Here is a 17,637-nt window from a genome sequence, read left to right as displayed (position 1 = left end):
TTAAATGATTCACAATGATTTTTCACGCAAAGAAAAACTAAATAAAAGTCATCTAGTGGCATCATTTTATCAATAGTGGAGGCAAACAAAGAAAAAAAAGTACACCCTCAGTATTTACATGTATCTGTATGCAAACGGAGCAGCTGCTTGTTCTCATAAATCTCATGGTAAGTAATTTATAGTAAAAGAACAGGTTTGACCTGACTGGCAGGTTATTTCCTTAATGTTTCCCTCTGGTTCACAACTGTTTTGTCTCGGATTTCTTCACCAGCATGTATGTGCTTGTCCAGCCAGTTTTTCACCTGCAGGGCATGTCATACAGCGCACACAGCATTATTGCTGCAGTGTCCTTCCTTCCTTAGGTGCTGTATGAGGGCATGCATATTTTTTTGTCTTGACTGTTTTTGTATTATCAGCTTTGCAGTTTGTAAATTCAGGAAGCATGTGAGCCTGGATTAAACGGTGATGAGGAAGGCAGTAATCTCCTCAGTAGCATCCTAGGGTTCAAAATCTGCTGCAGTGTGCTCTGTGGTTGGGCTGACGGAACTGTGTGCCGATGATGGCGACGTCTCCTCCCTGAACGGCCCAGGGAACTATGAGGTTGATCTTGACTGTGGTGGTTCATTTTTGAACTGGCTACCTGAACTTGTGGCCTGCTGGGGAAAGAGAAGCTGCCTAATTACAAAATGTCATCTTACTTTACAATGACTAATTTATACGCTGCCTGTGCCGAAACAGAATTTGGTGTGTGTTGTTGCTCGCTGGGAGCTTATTTCTGTATTCTCACCGTGCTGATGTTCCTCCACTGAGCCAGTGTAGCAGACACTGATGAACAAATATGTACTGCTCCTGAGTAAACACAAAGGAATGAGGATCTCATGTTTGGGATGAAACAGGAGAGCACGGTGTTCATGAGTATGGAGATAAGATTTAGTATGTGTCAGTGGTATCGTAAGAAAGCGATGGAATACATAATGTGAGTGAATTACAGGTGTGCATTTACACAGTAATTTAACTTAATACTTCAGTCTATATAGTCCATTTTACTGAATATTTATTACATTTTATGTTTTAAATAAGCACAATTATGACACCAAGCAGTGGTGGAAAATGATTAAAGTATAATTCTGAGGTACTGTTTTTGTACTTCTTGAGTATTTACATTTTCTGCTACTATATAGTTCACATGATTGTATGATTAACTTCCACTCAACTACATTTATAAAACAGTTATACTTAGTTACCTTCCAAATTAAGAGAATCAGCTCACGATCAGCATATGAGTTTGATGCATTGTTATACAGTAAGAATTAGTTTATTAGAAGATTGATACCACTCTCATATTTCATACATCCAGTAGCTTAGCTGAGCATGCGTAGCATAAACACTGGAACCAAGGAGAGCTGTTTCAGGTCTTTATGCTAAGTTAAGCTAAAGGCCACTGGCTGCATCTTGTCATCCAACTCTTCGCAAGAAAGAAGCATACCACTCAAAGTATCAAACTATTCCATAAAACAACCAAACACTGACAGGATACAGTTTGCTGATATATTATTGACTTTACTCAAACAATATTTTCAATGCAAAGACCTTTCTTTGTAATAAAGTATGCCTATGTTTTCATTGTGGTATAAATACTTCTGAATATTCTTTTACAACTAAGTAAACTTAGTTACAAAGATGTTTAGTAAACATCACATTTTACAAATGTCTGATGACCCTGTCCAGGTGAGCAGCTGTAGTAAGTACGTTTACTAACTACAACTTTGAGATACTTGTACTTTACTTGAGTACTTTTATATTTCTTACGCTCACTAGAGTGAAATATTGTACTATTTATTCCACTAGATTTACCTAACTGCTATAGCTTGTTACTTTTTTTAAATTATTCTACATAGAAAACATATTATCAACTTATAAAATATGAAGCGTTGTTATACTGTAGATTAAACAACCCAGAGATGTATAAAATTAGCTTTACCTATCTGCACGAGTACTTTGAGTTTTGATAACTTTAAGTGCATTTTGCTGCTAATACTTTTGTACTTTTACTTGAGTAACACTTTAAGTGCAGGATATTTGCTGTTAACGGAGTACTTTTTTAAAACTTTGTTTTTGCTTCTTTTACTCAAGTAAAATATCTCAATATTTCTTCCAACACTGCATGTATGTGTCATTACTGGACTGACCAGATTTTGGACCATCCACATTCGATGTAGCCGTAGATCCTCCACAGCAGCCCGGATATCAGGCCGGATGCCCCTCGCACACAGCTGCATCAGCCACAACAACGTCACAAATGTCCCTGAACGCCCAACACCTGCACTGAAACACACAAAGAGCGTATTGACTTTAAACATTGTCTTGTGGTCCATCTGACTGATAAACCTCTGAAAACTACAGGATAAATACTAAATTGGGTCGGCAATAACCCAATTAAATAAGATGTAGGGAGGGGTATGACTGAAGGAATAGACGTGAAGTAAGCTAATGTGCAGTAGTTTTATTTTATTTATTTATGACATTGTGCAATATACTCCTTTTACTGTATTCTATTTATTGATGTGTGTATGTTATGTGTTAGATAAATAGCGCTGTAGATGTCTGGTTCAATGTTTGTGTTGTGGATTATGCGTCAACATGCCTGTACTGTAACAAATTGCTTCTCGGGGACATTCAAGTTTTCTAAGTCTAAGTCTAAAAGGGGCACTTTTTTTTATTTTCCTGAAGGAGAGGGTTATGGGCTGGAGGTCAGAGGTCACACCTGCAGTGTACCACAGCCGGCCCCAGGAGTGGACTAGCTTCCAATTCCTGCCGCACATGCTCAGTGAAGGCACAGAGTGAGGATGAGTCTTTAGGGACGCCTTGGTCCGGCCAGGAAGGGTAGTAGTACTGTGTGATTATCCTGACTGTTGAACAAGCTCTCTGAAACACAAACACTTCCCTTCAATCCAAACACAAGGACTTCTTCTTTGATTGATTACTGGTGCCATCAGTGCACAAAGAAGTCAACAGCAGCAGTTTAAAGGTACCAACGGGGATGATGGATGTTTATTTTGCTCACCTGTCTGAGGTTAATGGTGGTGATAAAATAATCTGGACCTCGTTTGCAGGTCACTGTCGTCACTTGGATCAGTCCATGATTAACTGTGCCTCCTTCCAGAGGCCAATACCTATCACACAGCACCTGAACAGATAGAAACTCCCCAAAATGTCTAACAGTTCCTTTAAAATAAAATATTGCTATAATGACACACACACACACACAACCCCAGACCGCTGCCACAATAGCCTACCCTTTTACCTAAAGTATCATCCACACACACACACACACACACACACACACACACACACACACACACACACACACACACACACACACACACACACACACACAAACTGAGTGTGTCTTTCTCACCATGTCCTTGTGTGTCAGAGCTGTCACCATGACAATTATCCTGACATTTTGCTCCCACACCAACCTCCAGAAATCAGCCATGGTGTTGTGCAAAGGACCCTGGGTGCAGATGAAGTCTCTTTCTGATCCTCCACCCTGAATACAGACACACAGTCATTAACAGATGTAGATAGATGGTTAAGCAGACAGAGTAATGAAAATGACAAAATAAATTTGGTTGAGGGGTTGAATGAGTTCTTACAGGCACAAAATTTGCGTTGATGTAGTCAGTGTGTGGTTGGGAGTTTTGGACTGACAGCCTGACGCGACAGTGGTCATCTATAACCAGATGGAAAGCAGACAAAGAAAAGTCTCATACAATTCCACAAATACTTGCTGTAACCTGTTCTAGTACAAGTCTTGCACTTACATGGCAGTATGTAGGGGTATCTGTTCTTTTCTCGGTTGGCCTCTGAATCCCCTGCTCGGGTGGGGAGGTTTTTTCCAACTTCATCTAGCTCCTTCACAGAGCCAAAGACATTAGCACACATGACAAACACGTTTAGCTTCACAAAGTCTAATCCAAGTTAAATAAAAAAAAAACATAAAACATACTATTTACCTCAAACTCCTGTTTAAAGCCCCTGTTGTCATTGGCTGCGAGTGCCTGGCATCGCAAACTTAACTCCTGCAGAATTTGCGCCCTTGGGAAAGTTTGTGCCCTGTTAGACATGATTGTGTGTGATTAAACCATGTTTAGACCATTGATGCACTCAGAAAATGTGGATACGTTTGGTTTTATTCTTTATTTGTCTTATTGTCAATTAATTCATTCTAACAAGTATTCACTGTGTGGCCAAATCTTGATGGCCTATAGCTTATTTATTTGTGTTATCAAAAACACATTAACACGCCACAGCATTGCACTGGCTGACGTATTACTACATTAAAATGAACATGAGTGCTGTATTTATTTGAGGTGATCCCACATTCACCATCCTGCTGTCATAAATACTCACCAGTGCACCAAATTTGCAGCTGAAAATAGTCCCCAATAAATGCATTTGAACACTTTCTAAAATCCACAGTGCCCAGCTGTTTTCGGAAATGATTTAGCCTTTTCTTTAAATGGAAGTAGACACTCGGTTGCCAGTTTATTAGGTAGCTTGCTAAAACTAATGTGACCTTTTAAAAAAAAAAAAAAGTAATGAGCTCAAGGCTGAGTGCCAAAGACAGGGTAATTAGAAGATATAAAGGGGTGAAATGACCCATTGTTGGTTTTGGTCTTTTCACAGGATTGGTTGAAAATAGCAAAAATATAGAAAACTATCAGGTGTATCCTTTGTGCATATTATCAGCATGCCACAAGGAATTTTGTCCTTACCTCATGTCTTTTCTTGCGGTCAACCTCGTACTTTAAATATATATATTTAGCTGGAACTTGGGATGTTGAATGATGTCATTTCAGTGTTGGAGCTGTGAAAAAGATACCAAATCACGTCTCATAAAGTCACTTTTATAAATTTAAATCAATAAATCAATGAGCGATTGATGAAGCAAACTGAAACTGAATAGCTGAGAACAGTGTCTACCTCTTGTTTTCCTCTCCCCCTGGCTGTTAAAATGATTTCCTCCTGAACAGAGGTATGTGACACCAGAGAAAAACACGTACAACACACAATTGTGCAGATGAGAGCGGCTGTATCACACGTTATGAAGTTAGGTGCTTTCACAATTGTACTGCATTTATGTATGCCCTGAGGTAGCAGAGTTCATATTTTTTACTGTCAAACCAATAATATTATATATTCCTATCTAACATTACTTCTCCTCCACATTATAGTAGAAAGGCATACCTAACAAGCACAGCCCAACATTCACACGGCACAATTAGTAAAACTGACTCGACGAGAAAGAAAACCTGCTCCAACAAGTTCTTAACCCCAAACACTAACAGCAGAAGTACAAAACAGAAAGTCCCAACAGCTTCAGTATGTTTTTTTCAGGATTACCTTTCCAAATGAGCCTCTGTTAAATATTGAAGAGAAAAAGAACAGGACTACTTTATTCCAAGTCATCTTAAAGTTGTCTGGTTTTAATTATTCTCTCTCTGACCCTGTGTGTGTGTGTGTGTGTGTGTGTGTGTGTCTCTTTCTCAGGGGAGGAGGAAGTGTGATGGGTGGAGACAGTGGGTGGAGAGAGGAATACTAAACCTCTGAGAGGGATGTCAGTATGTGATGGCCTCAGCTATTCTTTGTACATTTAGCTATTGTGCCATTCAAAGCACTTGGAAAACAAAATGTCACTGTAACTAAAGCCATGTGAGACTGGAGCTCATGATTGTTTTTATTCAAACTTAAGAGTTGACTTTACCAACAGCGGATATTTGTGTCTCGTTTTACACATATCTATGTTACGTCTTTGAAAGTGTCCCTGCTGACATGTTGCATCAGTCTGTAGCCATATACAAAATGTTGTTCAAATGGCACAAAGCTATGACTTGCAGCATGTTTAATCACTTTACATCTCCTAAATGATCAACACTTGATGATTTGGGCCAGAATTCCCACTTTATTGATTTCATTATGTCTTTACTATATATTGCTTTATGGTATTTTCAAATCCTTGTAGTGTTGTTTTAATCTTGTAAATTAAATGATGTGCATCAGTGGTGATATGGATGGAAACCTTCAAATGTCAGATACAGCTGTGAGATGATTTAACTTTGGAGCAGACTTGTGAACATGTCTAAATTTACGAGAAAAGATCTTGAACTGGGGGACATTTTGAATAGACATCCCTGTATTAGTGTGGGGAAATCTGTGTTTTGTATCATTCATATATATATATATATATATATAGGTTACAGTGTGATACTCTAAATGCTCAGTGCAAATTGTTGCTTAGTGCAAATTGTTCCTGATGTACGAGGAAATATGGTGTGTTGATGTTTGGGAGATATTTGTCTCATGAAAAAAACAACTGCAGTGTCACAGTTAAATTCAGCTACATCCATTACAGTTCACTCTACAAACAGGCAGGTTTAATACTCTCCCTGAAGAGAAAACTATTTGTTTTTTATATGATTTAAGATGAAATCCATTTCATGTTTTATTGCTCATTATATAAATCAATCAAATTGTATTCAAAGTGTAAAATCACCATTAAACATGGTCTCAGTGCATCAGGTACGGTATATGATAAAAACAAAATTCTTTGTTTGCATTGGAATCTTATATGTAAGAAGAAATGTTATTGTCTGAAAAATGTTTTCCAAGTGCAGCAGCATTAATAATGTCTTATATTAGTTCATTTGAGCTGGACACCAGAATGTTTGAGCACACATGTTTTCATATAACATTTATTAGAATAAATACATTCTCTAGGCTATTTGCTGTATTTTTCTTATATATATATATATATATATATATATATATATATATATATATATATATATATATATATATACATTTGAAGGAGTTTAAGCTTTTGCCCTCAGGATGTCATTTCAGGGTTAGGGAGGACTAAAAGACTCCATGTCTCCTTCATCCCAAGTGCTATTGATATGCTTAGCAGAAAATAGCAATCTGGCTGTATTCCTTGCACTTCCCATGCACATCAGCATTATTGTACATGTATGCATTGTATGCATTTCCATTTCCCTGCTCTAGTTCTGTGATTTAATGTGTTGATGTGTCATTGATGTTGGCTTTTTGTATTCTATATATGTGAACCCTGGCTGCAAAACAAAACAAATTGTACAAAATGAACTGTGGGTATCACTTAAAAAAAACACGGAATTAAAGTATATTCCAAACTGGGGTCTGGGGACCATCATAGGTCCTTCAGGATGTCCTGAGTAATAATTATCAGTTTTATTTCACTACAATTTCACTCACAGGAGACTGTGTCATGCAGGAATGATGAGGTTGACTGTTTGAGGTAGGACTAGCCTACATTACGTATTACTCAGAGTACAGACTACATCAGATTTTGTGGGGTGCCGAACATAGACAAAATGCTTATTTTTAGTTTCCAGTACACACTTGCCATTGTAGTGTGCCATCATTTGGTGGAAAGTAACTAAGTACATTTACTCAAATACTGTACTTAAGTAGAATTTTTAGGCACTTGTGCATTAATGTTATTATTATTATTATTATTATTATTATTATTATTATTATTATTATTATTATTATTATTATTATTATTTCCATTCTACTCCCCTACATTTTGGAAGCCAATATTGTACTTTTTACTCCACTACATTTATACGACAGCTTTAGTTTCTAGTTACTTTGCAGATTTATACTATATATACAAAATATAAATCAAATAATAAATTATGATATCTTTATAAAGATTAAGCTACCCAGCAGTATATAAAGTAATTACAATTTTCTCCACTTTTGCCAGCTGCAACATTAAAGTGAACACATGAATGTATCAATAATTTTAATCCTAAAATATAATATGTATTATTATTCTGAAATGAGACATTCTGCATAATGACGCTAATACTTCTGTACTTTTACTTGAGTAACATTTTGAATGCAGGACTTTTACTGGTAATAGAGTATTAGGCCTACTACTTGTGGTAAAAGATCTGAGTACGTCTCCCACAACTGGGTACACTCGTGTACATGCAGTCACGCGAGTGTAAAACATAGGTGTAAAGTGTAAACTATATATATATATATATATATATATATATATATATATATATATATATATATATATATATATATATATATATATATATACACTTTCAACAAGTCAGCATATGAAGTGGGCTGCGCGTACGTGTTCTCCGCTTTCGTTTTTGACAAGCTTTTATGACCACAGACTGAACCTGATTGGGTGGCTGTAGAAAAAGGAAGTAAAAAACATTTTGCGTTATTTTTCAGCAGACACCAGAGAAAACGCAGGTCGTTTGTCGACATAGTGACATATTCAACTACAAGGTAACCCTTCTACACTTGTCAGCACGATGATATAGACGAATCAACCGCGAGGAATACAGAAATGTAGGCTACATATTTCACTTTCCAGATGTAACGAAGAGAATCATTTGGCTACACGCGCTTCCTGGTTTGTTGGAGTCTCTAGAAAGAAAAACAGTCAGTCACACGGATCAAACAACGCTGCAGACAGACAGAAATGGATCATGTACGACCGCAGGAAACAGAGCAAAACAAGGTAAGGAAAAAATTTTTTTTTCCTGGGAGTGAAGAGCTTCCCGTTGTCTCAAGTCCGTCGTGTGCTCTGGTAACCCCCCTTTTCACCAAAGTATATCTACTTTTCCTCTCAATGTTTCTTCTGATAAGGGCACCACTGAAAGACGCACGCACGCTGTAGAAATATACAATGGTGTTTATTTTCAAGAAACAGTAATAATAATAATAATAATAATAATAATACATTATGTTACTACATTTTGACTCACAATATCCTCCATAATGACAGAAAGTGTGAGTTGGCTATTTTTGGAAATAGACCACCCTCCTCTCTGTTGTTATCTTGGATTTGTGTGTTACTCAGAGGTTACAACAGCCATATGTAAATTAGATTTCAATCTCCAAGGGTTTTTGTGATACTACATCTATTATTAGTTTAGCCTAACCATGTCAGAAAATAGTGGAAAATGTCCATCACAGTCTCCCAGAGTCCAGGGTGACCTCTTGCTTGTTTTGTCTGGCTAACAGTTTACTGTCACATAAGACAAAAAGAAAACTAACAAACTGTCACATTGGTGAAGCTGGAACACAAGGATGTGTGAAAATTATGAATTTGTCATCAAAAAAAGTTGCCATTTATTTTTCTAATCACCTAATTATGTCTGCTCTTAACAATAACCATACACTACCTGCACTGCAAAACCATATTAACTGTGATTTACATGGTGCTATTTCCTCAGGGCTCTGTGTTGCGGCACAGGGAACACAGCGATGAGTCTGTCGACAAGAGGCCCACTGACAGCTCTGCGTCTCCCCCTAAGGTACATCCTGTTCTCAGATGTCCAGCAAAAAATTACCCATTTAGACTGTATGATTGCTCTGCTCTCTTTTATAAAGCACCAAAGTGTGATACATTGGTTTACCCATGTGGATACAGGATAATAAGAGGCTGATCAGAAGAGTGCGAAGTCCATCGAGACCAAGGGCATGGCTGTCCAATTCTTACAAACCAAAGTTTGGAGGGCCATTCTACAAACCTCGGTAAGACAGACTGGTCGAGAACAGGGAGCACTTTGCATTTTGTTTTCCTTGCAACAATTTACTTTTTTGCTGAGTTACCTGCAAAATATTGATGATGACGTCAAGGGTGATTCTGGTTGTCCTAAAAGCTTTTTTTCCCATCTCAAATGATGCAGTTTTACTAAGGATGACCACTCATTCTACAAACCTGGCTTTGGCAACCAGAGGTACCCCCACTTCAACCCACGGGGTTACTTTCACCGGAGAGATCATTTCCAGCCTAAACCTCATCACATCGCATTGAGGGAGAGGGAACGGGAGAAGGAGAAGGAGCGGTACGAGCAGAGAGAAAGCGCTGAGAGAACTTCACCTCCAAATCTAAACTGTAAGTTTGTGTTCTGTTGCAAAAGTCTGTGAAAACAAGGATTATACTTCATCTCGTTTGAACCTTTTAATGAAGAGACTTTGACAATATGTTCGCTATAAGACCAACATTTTTTTTTTTATGGTTTGGACTATGCTCCTTAGTTTCAATTGAAGGGAATATTAATGCTACAACATACAATAATATATAAATAACTTTTTGGGGAAGGCTTTTTCCTGTTAACATGACATCTCCCCCTGTGCACAAAGTGAGGTCCATAAAGAAATGGTTTTCCGATAGGGATATGGAAGAACTTGATTGGCCTGCACAGAGCCCACCTTCAGTCCCATCAAACATCTTTGGCTCCGTCCGCCCAACCTTACTAATGTTCAGTGGCATCGACTTGTAACAACGAGGACCTAGTTCAAGATTTTTTTTATAGGCCTTATTAAACTTGAGTCACGTGCACAATCAATGCAAAGACACATACTTGTGAGCACACACAGTGTGACAACTGGGATTTTACAGGCCGGGTTTTCACAGCATCCTTTCTTATGTACAAGGGCATGAAATTAAATACATTTGTAAGAACCGCTGCTGTAAAATAAGCTTTTTGTGTTAAAGATGATGCTTCCCTGTGGTATTGCGTAATGTGTGAGGCTACATGACTTTAGGACTAGATATGAGTTTGGGACTTTATAGACAATGAAAGTTCCAACCAGGCTATCACAGACTTTTAATGTAGTAAATTCAATTGTAAAGACTCTTGTAACCAAAAAAAAGTGTGGCGCCACAGACAATGGCATTAAAACTATTGGAATATTGCAAGAATGTTACAGGCTAATGATTTCTCCAATGAGCTGGAGGAACACATAGATAAAACAGGTTTCACAGCAGATAAATGATGAAATGAATGATGGCTGAATTCCATCTTTAATGTTATTAGTAACACCTGTGCTTTTCCTACTGTGACATGTCAAAATGTCCGCTGTGAAAAAGACCTATTGCTAAAAAACTGCATGAAGAAATGTGTGATATTATTTCATCATAACTTTGGTTCATGACTATCAAAAGTAGTACATTTCACAGAACCCCACAGCCCTGCCACAATAGCCTACCCTTTTACGTACAGTATCATCCACACACACACACACACACACACACACACACACACACACACACACACACACACACACACACACACTCTCTCTAACTAACAAATGCAACAGGAATTATGATAGATTTAAGAAGAGATGCTTTGTTCCAACTGCTTGTTAAGCAACCAAGTAAGTGCCATAAGTGCACTGACTGGACTGGCTTCACTAGTTTTTTCCACTGATGCTTTTGTGGCTAAATGGTAGCAAATCCCCACAGCCAGGCTCCCAAATGTTGTGGAGAGCCTTCCCAGAAGAGTGGAGGTGCCAGGAAACCACCAGTGACTCCAGGAAGTGACTAGACTGGCCCAAGAAATAGTCTGGCACATAAACTCATGTATACTTGTTGTCTTTACTCTTTTAAAACGATCAAGCTACAGCTAGTGAATTAGTGAGATTTAAAGATGCCGATAGGTAGATTTTTAACATTTGACAAAGCCAGGCTAGCTCTTCCCCGTTTCTAGTCTTCATGCTAAGCTATGCTAACCTTCATATTCACAGTACAGACAAGAGAGTCAATCTTCTGATCTAACTGATATTTCCCATAATGTAGAACTATTCCTTTTAGTGCCCATGTTTTTGGAATGAGATGTTGATGTTTGGGTGTACACATACTTTTGGTCACATGGTGTTGGGCACATTTATGAGTTGCATGGAGTATATTTTCATACAAAGCACTGACTAATGCCTAAACAGAAGAACACACTCTATCTCTCTCTCTCTCTCACACACACACACACACACACACACACACACACACACACACACACACACACACACAGTGGTTAGACACAATAACAGAAGCACTTATACACTTTAATATAGTTTAATACAACAAAAAACACAGCCTGAAACATTGTCATAGATAATAAACATAAACAAATGACCCCCTGACACACTCCCAACAGAAACATTATAAACTGCAAAGTCTTCATGTTGCCACCTCCTGTACATGCATATACAGTATATTTAAATAATGTACCTTACAAGCTATACAGTATCATTGTGCACTTTATTAATTGACCATTGGGTGGCAGTATAAGCAAGCACACACACACACACACACACACACACACACACACACACACACACACACACACACACACACACACACACACACACACACACACACACACACATGAACATTTTCATCGACACTTTGTATTGCAAATATTTGGAGGGTATTTTGCTCATCGTGGTATCTGGTGGTTGGTAGGTAGTCACACTCTGGTAGCAACAAACCAGTGTTACATAATGCTTACCACTAAAAAGCTTTTCCTGGACTCAATAGATGGATTATGTAGTGATGTGATGTAGTAGTCCGTGCATTAGTCATTATATGTCTCAGTATGTAAACTGTAATTTATTTACAGGTAGATTTATTAGATACTTGCAAATGACCTCATCATTTGTCAGTGGGAGTCTGGAAGTAAACAGGAGGGGTTTAAAATGTGTTACGATCATGTTTCCTTGGTTTAAACACAAACTGTGAATGTTTTTGTTGTTCTTTTCCTGGTATAAAACTGTACATTGTGTTGTTTTTATTGAGTGAGCTGTTGGTACTGTATGTTTTTATCTTCTCTTGCACCCAGGCACTGTATCTGTGCGCACACTGCAGCACTGTGGAGGTGTGTGTTTGTGTGAGTGTGGAACAGGTTTTTTGTGTGCCTGAGTGATGGTGCGATGATGGTGACTCATCGCTGATTTGTGTGAATAAGAGAGGGAGAGACTAGCCAGCAGTATATAATGAGCCATAACAAAACTATTGCTTCACATAAGATAACTGCAATCTAGTATTACAAGGCAAAATTGCCAAATATTAGCAAATTCGGCTTAAAGATATATTGATTTTTAGATACTTGCAAAAAACACATTTTTCTGAAGCTGAAGAGAGAGAGAGTTCTTAGAGGGCTTTAACCATCAATGGTGGTCTAAATATACACCTGTAGATGCTGTAGGTACCTATAGGCATGGTCAATAGAAAAACAAGGCCATCTCTGTACTCTCTTGTTGTGTTATTGTGTTGACCATGTGATTTGTATGTTTTTCAGCTACCAGACCTTTCTTACCCAGATCCACTTCCAGCAGAGACAAGGACATGCAGCACATCGTAAGTTCACTAGCAAAAAGACCTTCTCTGCTTTCCCCCTTCGGCTTTCCATTTTGTTGAAATATAGTAGTCCACCAATTCCTCAGAAATGACCAAATATTTTCCTTCCAAAATATGGATGTGATGCAGGACAGCACAGTCTGAATGTTGGTATTGTGATATGATTTACAAGAGCTTTTGACAATTCTATCCTAATTAGCAAATAAAAACAATTTGAAGAGAAAAGTGATTGAGATGAAATGCTATTTTCTGTCCTGTGCAATAAACAACCTAATAAAACATGGCAAAAAATAAGGACTTTTTACGATTATTTTCACTATCGCTTAATCTGCTGATTTATTCAAGGCTAGTCTCCCAAGTTTAGTGTTATTGTTTGAACAATTAGTTATCTTTTTTTTCTGTTTATGTACTTATCATCCCCTAATTGTTTGAGTAAAATATATATATATTATATATCCATGTAGATGGTGTTTTTGTTTGTTCATAGACATGAGCTCATAGCAGAGAATGACTTGGCTATAATGCAAACAGCCCAGGTGCTGCATTTCTTGGTGACCTAATCCCAGCGAGTAGCGAAGCCGCACACGATGAATCACTGCTGGTCACTGCTGCAGTGAAGTTAAAGTGAAGAGAGGAAGACGAATTCAAGAATGACTTGTTTTTAGATTTTCAATTTTCTAATCAGTGTTAACAAATGTGAGCTGTTGACAACATCAGCTTACCTTAAGGTACAATTTGTGTTATTAACAGGTCTTTAAATAAAAGGACTAACACTAGACAACTAAATCTTCTAAGCATGTTAGTCATTGTTTCCCGATGCTCTTCACATTACATGTACACATTTGATCCATTGTAAATTTAAAAGTAAACATTATAGCAGCTTTAATAAAGAGTTGTGAGTAATACATTTATGGCTACATACATTTGGTTATTCTGGCGGGGCAAACCACAAACAACCTGAGCTCCAAATCATTAACAAATGATTTGTAATTCATATATTAATATAGCCAATTGCTGCAATTTACTATACTTTTTTTCATTTATTTATGACTTTTAGTTTTGTTAATTAACACCCCTTTGAAATGTACAAGTTTTGCCATTGCATACATATGCAGAACAAATTCTGAATTAATATTTCACTCTCTGCAGTGTTACAAGTTGACGTGTGGAATTTAAGTCATTTTCTGGCCATTAGCAGCTTAGCCATCATCATGTTTTTGGCCAGCTGTCTCTGATTACCTCTGTTGCAGGTTTGTCAGAATGACAGGAACCAAAGCAGGGAGAGAGATCACAGGGGGACTAAAAGCAAAGAAAGAGACCGGGAGCTCCCTTCAACTGCGAGCCAGACGGCGACACGAGACAGAGCCATCCAAAAGAAGAGGAAAGAGATAGATGAGGTAGAGGAGTGTCATTCCATAAACACACACCTTGGGAGAAGTGTTAGAAACCGATAGAGGAAGAGCACAGATAACAGAAGCTGGGATTAGAGAGTGAGTGACGGAGGAAAAGATCGCCGGGAGACGTGAGACAAGAAAAAAAGATTTGTTTTCTGTCGTCGATTAACTTTGAAATGCTGAGCCTGAGGCAACGTCAGTGTCATTATTGTCTTCACTTTGCTGAGCTCGACAAGGAAGGTCCTATTCATCGTTAAACATGATTGATGGTGTTATAGTTTTTTAATTGGGCAAACATGCAAAATGAAGCTGTTTACTTCAGATCACCTGTATCACAAGAGGCTCCGACACGTGCCTTAATGCTGTCTCCAATGTGACAGACATCACATGATGCACTGCTCATTGGCGGTGTTTGTGTGAGAGTGTGTGTGTGTTTCCACCCACCTGACGGGAAACATGGCCTCTTGCTTTTCATATCTCCATGGTTGCAGGATTATAGATGCACTGCGAGAAAAGGCACTCTGGCAACAGGTAGCTGGTGGAAAACATTTCCACAAAACTCAGCATACAGGCACACGCAATACTAATGAACAGTTTGCATGTGAGCGTTTCCGTGGATTAGTAATCCATTCAGTGGTAAATGGAGATGTGTGACTACTCACTAGCTCATTTGTTGTGATCTTCTGTGCTTTTCTACACTCTTACTCTTCGCCTCTTAATCCCATTTGCCCTAAAACCACAGATGTGTGTGTCTTGCAGGTGTACCATCAGGAATGTGAAATGTTTGGCCTCGTGGCAAAGATGCTGATAGCAAAGGATCCGACCCTGGAGCGCCCCATCCAGTCCGCACTGCAGGAGAACCTAAGGGACATCGGCAAGCGTTGTGTGGAGGGCATGGAGAAATTTATAGAGGACTATGACTCCAGGGAGCTGTCTCACTAATCAGAGAAACAGTCTCCTAGCATTAATCCTACTGCTTTGTTGATAATTGTATTTCATGTGATTGAATGCTGCTTTTCTTCTTTCTTTGCCAGTAGAAATATACATTCGCACATTCTTGTACATATAAAGGTAAACTTGACTGTGACTTGGACATGTGATACTGCTTCAAATTTTGATAATTTAATGATTGTGATAAAAATAATACACTGGATGCATTGGTTTAAATGTCCTCATCAAAAAGTTAAAAATATTGATTTTAATTATAACTGACGTTCCTTTTTTTTTTAGAACATGCTTTTTAATTATTTAATTGTGTACAGCAAATTAAACGTGGTCAAAATATGTTCAGTAATTTATTCATGGCTATATGGGCATGACAAAATCAAGTCATAGCAGGAAATACATTAATTCAATTACATTTTATTTATAGTGTCAAATCATAACAGAAGTTATCTCAAGACACTCTACAGATAGAGTAGGTCTAAACTACACTATACAGAGACAATTCCCAGCGGCGAGGAAAAACTTCCTTCAACAGGCAGAACCCTCGGATAGAACCTGGACCTTGGTGGGCGGCCATCTTACACTACCGGTTGGGAGAGAAAGTGAGAGATACAGAAATATGACTAACTGAGTGTAATAGAATGACATGAACAGTGGCAATTATAGTAACATTGAAGATAAAGATAATAAAACTATGACTAATAATAATAGTAGTAGCAGTGCACGGCGTCAAGCGGGAAGACGGCAGGAGCTGCAACTACGATCCAAGTGCCACCCCAATCCACGGAAATCTGCAAGGTGAGAAAGCACAAGGACTCCGGGGAAGAAGCTAAGTTTGTTGCATGCGTTAATAGGACATGAATTCACACAGTTGGAGTGTCCCCCGGCAGTCTAAACCTACAGCATAACTATGGCTGGTCCAAGGCAAACCTGAGCCTGCCTAACTATAAGCTTTATCAAAAAGGAGAGTTTTAAGCTTACCCCTATTTTCCACCTAGATACTAGCTTAATAAATGTGATTGTTCTGTAAAGTGCTTCTAGAGACATTATGCTTTTTGCAAGTCAGGCAAGCAAGACGCTCTGCTTCTGAGACACTCCCGGTGTGGTATGGCGTGTGGTGGAGGACAACATTTTTTGAAAAATTGGGGTCACTCCTAAATGTGGGGACGGTGTCTCCCTCCCGAACCAAAACTAGGAGCTGGTTCCAGAGGAGAGGAGCCTGATAGCTGAAGGCTCTGGCTCCCATTCTCTTTGGAGACTCTGGGAAACACAAGTAACTCTGCATTCTGGGAGCACAGTGTTCTAGTGGGCCAATAGGGTACTATATGCTCTTTAAGATATGATGGTGCTTTGTAGGTCAGGAGAAGGATTTTAAATTCAATTCCGGATTTTACAGGAAGCCAATGCAGAGATGCTAATACAGAAGAAATATGATCTCTTTTCCTAGTTCTTGTAAGTACACGTGCTGCAGCATTTTGGGTCAACTGAAGAGTCTTAAGAGACTTATTTGAACAACCTGATATAAGGAATTACAGTTGTCCAGCCTCGAAGTAACAAATGCATGACTAGTTTTTCTGCATTGTCTTGAGAAAGGATGTGCCTAATTTTTGCAATATTACGCAGGTGAAAGGCAGTCCTTGAAGTTTGTTTTATGTGGGCTTTAAGAGATAAATCATGATCAAAAATAACTCTGAGATTTCTTACAGTGGGGCTGGAGGCCAGGGCAACGTCATCCAGAGTAGCTATAGATAAAGAGCTTCAGAGGTGTTTAGAGCCAAGTACAATAACTTCTAACATCAGGAAATTGTAGGTCACCCAGGTTTTTATGTCCTTAATGCATGCTTGAAGTTTAGCTAATTGAGCTAAAATAATAATATTTGGGTATCATCTGCATAACAGTGAAAGTTAATAGTGTTTCCTAACAATATTGCCTAGAGGAAGCATATTTTAATGCGTCAGTAGGTAAGTAGGCCACACGTTTAGGCTTTAAGTATTCGTAAAATGAAGAAGTCTTTTTTTGATGTTCGACCTAAAGCCCAAAAGATACATCAGCATGGCCAATATTGCCTCATCATT

The 17,637-nt window shown here is 38.4% G+C and overlaps 2 protein-coding genes across 6 annotated transcripts; one reads left to right on the top strand and one right to left on the bottom strand.

Moving 5' to 3' along the window:
• Nucleotides 1-53: 53 nt before the first annotated feature.
• Nucleotides 54-5,540, bottom strand: LOC144521048 (receptor-type tyrosine-protein phosphatase V-like). 3 transcript variants are annotated; one of them, XM_078255293.1, is made up of 12 exons: nucleotides 5,410-5,540; nucleotides 4,990-5,031; nucleotides 4,782-4,873; nucleotides 4,020-4,119; nucleotides 3,828-3,918; nucleotides 3,660-3,736; nucleotides 3,419-3,553; nucleotides 3,065-3,187; nucleotides 2,765-2,925; nucleotides 2,190-2,325; nucleotides 788-849; nucleotides 54-656 (listed from the first exon to the last, which is right to left on the bottom strand). In XM_078255293.1, the coding sequence occupies exons 3-12, from the start codon at nucleotides 4,784-4,786 to the stop codon at nucleotides 434-436; spliced, it is 1,113 nt and encodes a 370-aa protein (XP_078111419.1). In that variant the 5' UTR covers nucleotides 4,787-4,873; nucleotides 4,990-5,031; nucleotides 5,410-5,540; the 3' UTR covers nucleotides 54-433. The 3 variants fall into 3 exon arrangements, with proteins under 3 accessions (XP_078111419.1, XP_078111418.1, XP_078111420.1); XM_078255292.1 differs by lacking the exon at nucleotides 4,990-5,031; XM_078255294.1 differs by lacking the exon at nucleotides 4,990-5,031 and having other exon boundaries at nucleotides 54-653.
• Nucleotides 5,541-8,239: 2,699 nt separating this feature from the next.
• On the top strand, nucleotides 8,240-15,900 carry LOC144521046 (uncharacterized). 3 transcript variants are annotated; one of them, XM_078255288.1, is made up of 8 exons: nucleotides 8,244-8,361; nucleotides 8,450-8,596; nucleotides 9,315-9,395; nucleotides 9,512-9,615; nucleotides 9,771-9,979; nucleotides 13,164-13,222; nucleotides 14,473-14,619; nucleotides 15,376-15,900. In XM_078255288.1, exons 2-8 carry the CDS (start codon nucleotides 8,558-8,560, stop codon nucleotides 15,556-15,558), a joined length of 822 nt encoding a protein of 273 aa, XP_078111414.1. In that variant the 5' UTR covers nucleotides 8,244-8,361; nucleotides 8,450-8,557; the 3' UTR covers nucleotides 15,559-15,900. The 3 variants fall into 3 exon arrangements, with proteins under 3 accessions (XP_078111415.1, XP_078111414.1, XP_078111413.1); XM_078255287.1 differs by having other exon boundaries at nucleotides 8,244-8,596; XM_078255289.1 differs by lacking the exon at nucleotides 14,473-14,619 and having other exon boundaries at nucleotides 8,240-8,596.
• Nucleotides 15,901-17,637: the final 1,737 nt, after the last annotated feature.

This window comes from Sander vitreus, chromosome 7, assembly GCF_031162955.1.
Source record: "Sander vitreus isolate 19-12246 chromosome 7, sanVit1, whole genome shotgun sequence".
Taxonomy (NCBI): Eukaryota; Metazoa; Chordata; class Actinopteri; order Perciformes; family Percidae; genus Sander; species Sander vitreus.
The sequence above is the reverse complement of the archived record's forward strand: the minus strand, read 5'-3'. Positions and strand labels throughout refer to the sequence as shown.